The sequence below is a fragment of the Echinops telfairi genome, unplaced genomic scaffold (assembly GCF_000313985.2).
Source record: "Echinops telfairi isolate 266 unplaced genomic scaffold, ASM31398v2 ScPeMD7_7465;HRSCAF=8503, whole genome shotgun sequence".
NCBI lineage: Eukaryota > Metazoa > Chordata > Mammalia > Afrosoricida > Tenrecidae > Echinops > Echinops telfairi.
The window spans coordinates 8,400,618-8,408,286 of NW_022111365.1; the positions used below are offsets into that span (position 1 = coordinate 8,400,618).

Sequence of the window (7,669 nt, forward strand, 5' to 3'; positions counted from 1 at the left end):
TATGTCTTTACCTGTAATTAGTGGGCTGGATTGCCCCCAAAAGGTATATAGGTTTGAGTCAGCAGGACTTCTCTCTCTGACTCTGAGCTCCTTACTGCTCATTCCCTGGTCACTCCCCTCACCCTTGTTCCCTTCCCCTCCTTCCCTTCCCCCTCTCTCCACGTGGACCACCAAGCTGGGCTGAGGTGAGCAATGATGCTATGTATCATGCCTGACTGTATTATTGTATTATCTCTCATGCTCTCAATGACTTTAATATAATTACTTATATATCTCAACCGTACAATTGTGCATTACTGAACCCAGAGGTAGTATTACTGAACTCGTAGAAGTAGCAGCGGGTGGGGGCTGGCCCCTCACCCCACCCCAGCGACAATTTTATTTAATACTACACATCACGCTCCTTCCAGAACGGATTAGTGTTGGGGTCTGGAGTTCTACTGTAGATACCTAAAATGGGATTAAAAGCCCTAGTGGTGTCAGTGGTTAAGAGCTAGACTGTGACCTGAAAGTCAGAAGTTGGAACTTCTGTAGGAGAAAGATGTGGCAGTCTGCTTCCATAAATACTACAGCCTTGGAAACACTGTGGGCAGTTCTACTCTGCTCCATAGGGTCACTATGAGTCTGAGTCAACTTGAGACAATGGGTTGGGTTTGGCTTTCTGGAAAATGGGAATCATCTGTCTAGTAACTACAAAGCCAGTGTTTTTACAGTACTCCAACAATTCTCTCATAGAAGACACTAGGCCACTATTGATGCCATGACATTGGGTGGTGACCCTTAAAATTGTATCATGCCATTATCTAAAGCAGCACAATAACGTCAACATAAATTATTCTGACTCCTGATTCCACGAAATCAGGTGATGGGACTTTCTGTACCAAATGTAGTCATTAGAGTCAACTGCCACTCGTTTCAATAGAACCTCTCTGGGACTGGAGGAACAGCAAATATTTAGAACCTTAGGTAGTAGAATCATTGACTTAAGAGATCAAGCATTGCAACCCTCTAGAACAGTGGTTCTCAACCTTCCTAAAGCCGTGATCTTTTAATAGAGTTCCTCATGTTGTGGTGACCCCCAACCATGAGATTATTTTCATTGCTACTTCATAACTGTAATTTTACTACTGTTATGAACCAGGCGAGCCCTGTGAAAGGGCCATTTGACTCCCAAAGGGGTCACGACCCACAGGTTGAGAAACACTGCTCTAGACACTTTTAGAATTCTGAATTTTCATTTTACAAGCTAATCAAGTCCTTTTTTTCAGGAAAGATTAGGGTTAAGTGTTATATGGAACAACTTTGCTTTCTAGTCATACCTTATTTTTAACAACTAAAAATAGTAAGTTCCACTTATATCAGAAACATAAAAAGTACAATAAAAAAGTAAGTTTCTAATTTTAATACAAAGTAACTTATGGAACTTTTCACAAACACAAAGCATAAAAGAGACACTGTACTATGTTAAGTATTGTTATACTGAGAGAAAATAAAATATTGATAAATGTAACCAAAAAAACTTCTCAGAAAATCTCAAGATTTAAACAAGAAAAAATATTGTTATATGTATAAAGAAAAGGTAAGCAAGGTTACCAAAAGGAATGCAATTACGTTTTCCAACTAAAAGGAACTGGAAGATAATTATGGCAGAATTTGTAAGTCACCATAACCTGATAGGAAACTATTAACGTATTGTTTTTCATCACTCATATGACACCTGAGACTTGCTTCAAAAGAATCTAGTAGAAAATGGGAAAAACTGAGGAGTGAAACAAGGATATTTCATGAGTCTACAGTTGAAGCTGAGTTGTAGGTATGTGGGAGATACTTTCTCTCTACTTCCATATATTTAAAAACGCCTCTATAATAAACGTTTTAAAATTATCATACACTGCTAATGAATAAATTTAACATGGACCCCCAAAAATAGACTAGTACCTTCCAATCTTTGGATTTTTGCTTTCACGGAAATGACAGCTTCAAAAGGTGAAACTCTCAGCTCAAAACAAGTTCCAGTCAGGGTTTCAATGAAGAGCTCCATGGCATCAGAGAAAGGGAATTTGTAGTACAATGGCCCCACATCATCTTCATTGAAGAATGGAGGTCGTTTTTTGTTATCCATTACTTTGACTTTTCTAATTCTTCTGGAATATGTTGTAAGGAAAGGTATTCTAGTTCTAGCCAAATCAGCTTTGAACGTTGGTTATATATATTGTCGTTCATGTTTTGCATTTTGTACCTAAAAAAAAAAAAGAATGATTTTTTAAAATCTATCTCCAAGTCTCATTCCCAAAAAAAGATTTTCTGAAGAATTCAGACCCATTTTCAATCTTCCAGATGGCCCCAGAACTCATGTTAGTGCTTATGTCTAATTATTTTTTAAATCGTTTTAGTAGGGGCTCATACAACTCTTATCATAATCCATACATACATCAATTGTGTAAAGCACATATGTACATTCATTACCCTCATCATTCTTAAAACATCCACTCTTCACCCAAGTCCTTTATTTTTTCACCTCCCTCCCTGCTCCCCTATCCCTCAAGAACCCTTGATAATTTACAAATTATTATTTTGTCACATCATGCCCTGTCTGATGTCTCCCTTCACCCACTTCTCTGTTGTCCGTGCCCCAGGGAGGAGGTCACATGTAGATCCATGTAATCGGTTCCCCCTTTCCAACCCACCCTCCCCCCACCCTCCCAGTATCGCCACACACCACTGGTCCTGTAGGGATCATCCACCCTGGATTCCCTGTGTTTCCAGTTCCTATCTGTACCAGTGTACATCCTCTGATCTAGCCAGATTTGTAAGGTAGAATTGGGCTCATGATAGTGGGGTTGGGGTTGGGGTTGGGGGGAGGGAACATTTAGGAACTAGAGGAAAGTTGTATGTTTCATCATTGCTACATCGCACCCTGACTGGCTCATTTCCTCCCTGAGACCCTTCTGTAAGGAAATGTCCAGTGGCCTACAAATGGGCTTTGGGTCTCCACTCCGCACTCCCCCATTCATTCACAATGATATGATTTTTTGTTCTGATGATGCCTGATACCTGATCCCTTCGAGCTTATGTCTAATTATTAACAATAGGTATAATGTTATAAATTTCTGTATCTTACTAGAAACTCAACACAACTCCTTATATGTAGTACAGGCTCAAATCTTTGTTTTAAGGTTAATGATATTTAAACCAACAAACTTAAAGTGTCAGAATGCTTACCGACTTTGAAATATAGGTTCATATCATTTTCTAAGATATGCAAATTATGTTTTCTAAGCCATACAAACCATAATTTTACGGCAATTATACATTTAAATCACACTGGACAAAAAAAGGCAACCATCTTAATAACCTTTATGTTCCTTAAAAATAAGACTCACTAATCCATAAACATTGGGTTCAGTATAGCATTAGATTGAAACTAGGTTACTGGTAATAATGTTGTTTCTACTTAGAAACATACATTAGGAGAAGCAAGCACAGCCAAAAGCCATGCAAGATGAATCACTGCTGTTATTACTGTTGTTAGTTGCCATTAACTTTGACTCACAGCAACTCCATGTGAGTCAAGAGTAGAATTGTGCTCCATAGGGTTTCTAATGCCTGATATTTTAGAAGTAGTCCATTAGACCTGACATCCAAGGTGACCTTGGGTAGGTTCAAAATGCCAACCTTTTGATTAACAGTCAAGTGCTTAGCCACTTGTGCTACCTAGAGTACCTTAGAAAGATAAAATTACAACTGTGTAGTTAAGAGTACAAGAATAATGAAATGGATAAATTGCTACTCCTCACTGACAATTTCTAGAAAGGAGACTTAGATTTAAACTAGAAGCACAGATAACATATTGGGAGGCAAGTAAACTTTTTTGTTAACAGTTTTATTGAGATCTCTTTAACATACCATAAGATTTATCCACTTTTTTGCTTTTAGTATATTCAAAGTTGTACAGCTATCACTACAATCAAATTTAGATTTTTTTTAACTAAGGAAACCCCATAACCATTAGTAGTCACTCTCTGCCCAAGGCAATCACTAATCTACTTCTATCTCTATAAATCTGCCTATTCCATAGATTTCATATAAGTACAATTATGTACTCTGGTGATGTAATGACTACACATTGGGTTTCTTTTTTTTTTTTTTCCACATTGGGTTTCTAACTGCAAAGTCAGCAGTTCAAAATTACCAGATGCTTCTTGGGAGAAAGATAAGTCATTTTACTCCTATAAAGAGTTCTCAACTCAATCCCAGCTACATGGACACCCTCCCCAGAAGAATGCACCACAGAGGACAGCACTGAAGATACAGCCAAGGAGTGAGGCAGGTCTGCTCAAGAGAACAAACTAAGAGGGAAGGAGAAAGTGAGAGAGAGAGAACCACATCCTGGCCCATCAAGCTCCAAGGACCATAGGGCCAGCCCCACCACAAGACATGGCATCATCTCACTGACCCATAGTGTTATGGGGAACAACACTGGAGACATAGTGCGGGAATTGTGTCCAGTCTGATCTCCCCCCACACACATACACACACCCCGGGACAAAACACAAAGGGAGAGCAACAGAATAGCAAGGGGAGCAAAGCAATGAAGTCCCTGAGGAATCCCCAAAATAGATTTCAGGGGCAGGGCTTGGCACCTCATCAGACTCGATTGATCAGGCTCAATCTACCTAAGTGTCAACCGACTGACATGGACATTTTTTTTCTTGTGGAGAAAACAATGGAACTGACGGTTTCAGGGGGACATGGGAGATGGAGAGGTGGGGGAAAGGAAGGAGATAACCAACAAACCCAGGGACAAGGGAACAACAAATGATCTAAAATCGATGGTGAGGAGGGCATAGAAAACCTGGTGGGGTTTGATCAAGTGCAATGTAGCTGAGAGGAAATACTGAGAGCTGAATGAAGGTTGAGCATAATAGTGGGACAGAAGGAAAATAAAAGGAAATAGAGGAAAGAACTAGGAGCCAAAGGACATTTATAGAGGTATAAATACAGGCATGTACATATGTAAATATATTTATATATAACAATACGGATATAGGTCTATATACATATATTTGTATGTTAAGTATTGAGGAAGCATATGGACATTGGGCTCTACTTAAGTACTACTGCAATACAAGAACACTTTGTTCTAATAACCTGGCATTCTGTGATCCTCACCCTCCTGACACAATCGGTGAAGACAAAATGGATGCATAAGCAAATGTGGTGAACAAAGCTGATGGTACCCAGCTATTAAAGGCTTGAAGGAAAACAAGTGACCATCTAGCTAAGAAGCAACAAAATCCACATGGGAGAAGCACACCGGCCTGTGAGATCATAAGGTGTCGATGGGATCAGGTATCAGGCATCAGAAGTTCCAAAACAATTGTATTGATACAAATGAGGGGAGCCGGAGTGGAGGCCCAAAGTCCATCTGTAAATAGGTGGACATCCTTCACAAAAGGGTCACAAGGAATGGACAAGTGAGCCAGAGTGCAGTATAGCGCCAACGAAACATACAATATTCCTCTAGTTCTTTAATGCTTCCTTTCCCTCACTATCATGACCCATTTCACCTTACAAATCTGACTAAACCAGAGATTGTACACTGGTACAAATAAGACACATGGAATCCACGACAGATAAACCCCTCAGGAACAATAATGGGAGTAACAATACCATGAGGGTAGGGGAAAGGTGGGGGAAGAAAGGGGAAACTGATTGCAATGATTGATGTATTAATCCCTCCCCTGAGTTACTACAACAAAAACATGGGTGAAAGGAGACAGCAGACAGTGTAAGATATAAAAATAATAATTTATAATTTGTCAAGAGTTCATGATGGTGGGAGGATGGGGAGAGAGAGAGGGAAAAAACGAGGAGCTGATACCAAGGACTCAAGTAGAAAGAAAATGTTTTGGAAAAGATGGCAATATATGTACAAATATGCTTGACACATGGATTTATGGATTGTTATAAGAGCCCCCAATAAAATTATTTATTTTTTAAAAAGAGTTCTAAAATCACTGCCATAGAATCAATGCTGACTTAGCTACCCATTTTGGTTTCTGAGACTATAACTATTTACAGTACTAGAAAACCCATTCTTTTGCTCAAGGAGTTGCCGGTGGTTTTGAACTACCAACCATTCAGATCACAGCCCAATGCCTAACCAGTACACTACCAGCACGGCTCTGTTGTAAAGAGTTTGAGTCTCAGAAACCCACAGGACCAGTTCTATCCTGCCCTATAGGGTCTCTATGAGTTGCAATCGGCACAATGGCAATGAATGTGGTTTGGTTTTGGTGGTCTTTTTTAGCCGACTTCTTTCACTTAACATGTTTTCCAGACTAACTCATGTTCTAGCTGTATCCATATTTCCTTTTATTGTTGAACATTCCAGTGCATGAATATACAACATGTCGTTTTGTCAGTCATCAACTGACAGGTATTTGGATTGTTTTTACTTTTTGGTTATTACAAATAATGCTATGACGAAAAATTCATGTACAAGTTTTGGTTAGGCACGTTTTCCTTTCTTTCTATTATCTACCTAGAAATGGAATTGCTAGTTTATGTGATAACTCTGTTTAGCACTTATGAAACTACCAAACTGTTACCCAGTTATGAATGAGGCCAATGTCTTCATATCTTCACTAATAACAATCTTGTTATTTTATTGTTATTATTATTGCTATCCTACTAGGTATGAAGTAGCAGCTCATTGTGATCTGCAATTCCCTAATGACTAATGATTCTGAGAATATTTTTATATGTTTATTATGACTTTCAAATCTTCTTGGAGAACAGTCTATTTAATTCTTACTCTAGTTTGTAATTAAGGTTATCAATTAATAATTGAATTGCAAGAGTTCTTCATATATTCCCTTAAGCTCTTTATCAGATCCATGCCTTACCATTATTTTCTTTCACCCTATGGGTTGTCTTTTCACTTTCTAGATGGTGTGTCATGTAAACAACTTTTATTGTGAATTATATAAAAGTTCACAGAGCAGAACAGCACTTTTATATTCAACTTATCAACCCTCTTAGTGGTTTGCCCCATTTCCATAATTGTTGTGTCCATCTCCCTCTTCTTGGATATTGTTTTACCTTTCACACAGATTAATACCTATCTCTATTCTAGCCTACGGTTTCCCCTTCCCTCTTCGAGCTTCCACTCCAAAGACTATCAATGTCTGTTTCTTTTAGTGTGAAATTATTTTTTTTTTAAATAACAGTAGTCTCATACAGTATTTGTCTTTTTGTAATTAATTTCACTTAGCAGAATGTCCTCCAGGTTCATCCATATCATGAGGTGCTTTATAGATTCATTATTCATTAACGTTTTGTAGTATTTCATTGTTTATATATGTCAAAGTTTATTTACCTATTCTCCCATGAATGTACACTTAGGTTGTTTCCATCTTCTTGCTATTATGAGTAGTCCTTTGATGAACATGGGTGTGAATAATGGTTCAGTGAATTGGTGAACAAAGAATGTTCTGGGAGGGTAGAGGGTGAGTGGGTAGGAAAGAGGGAAGCGATTACAAGGAACTATATGTGACCTCCTCCCTGGGGAACAGACAACTGAAAAGTGGGTGAAGGGAGACGTTGGACAGGGCAAGATATGACAAAATAACAATTTATAAATTATCAAGAGCTCATGAGGGAG

General features: G+C 38.6%; 1 protein-coding gene across 4 annotated transcripts in view; it reads right to left on the reverse strand.

Annotated features, from left to right (window-relative positions):
• ZFAND4 (zinc finger AN1-type containing 4) overlaps positions 1–7,669 on the reverse strand; it is a 101,755-nt gene that overhangs the window by 73,252 nt on the left and 20,834 nt on the right. For all 4 annotated transcript variants that reach the window (XM_045283677.1, XM_045283676.1, XM_045283675.1 and 1 more), the window contains exon 2: positions 1,939–2,239. In XM_045283677.1, the coding sequence (XP_045139612.1) occupies positions 1,939–2,122 (184 nt within the window). In that variant the 5' untranslated portion in view covers positions 2,123–2,239. The remainder of the gene's footprint in view (positions 1–1,938; positions 2,240–7,669) is intronic.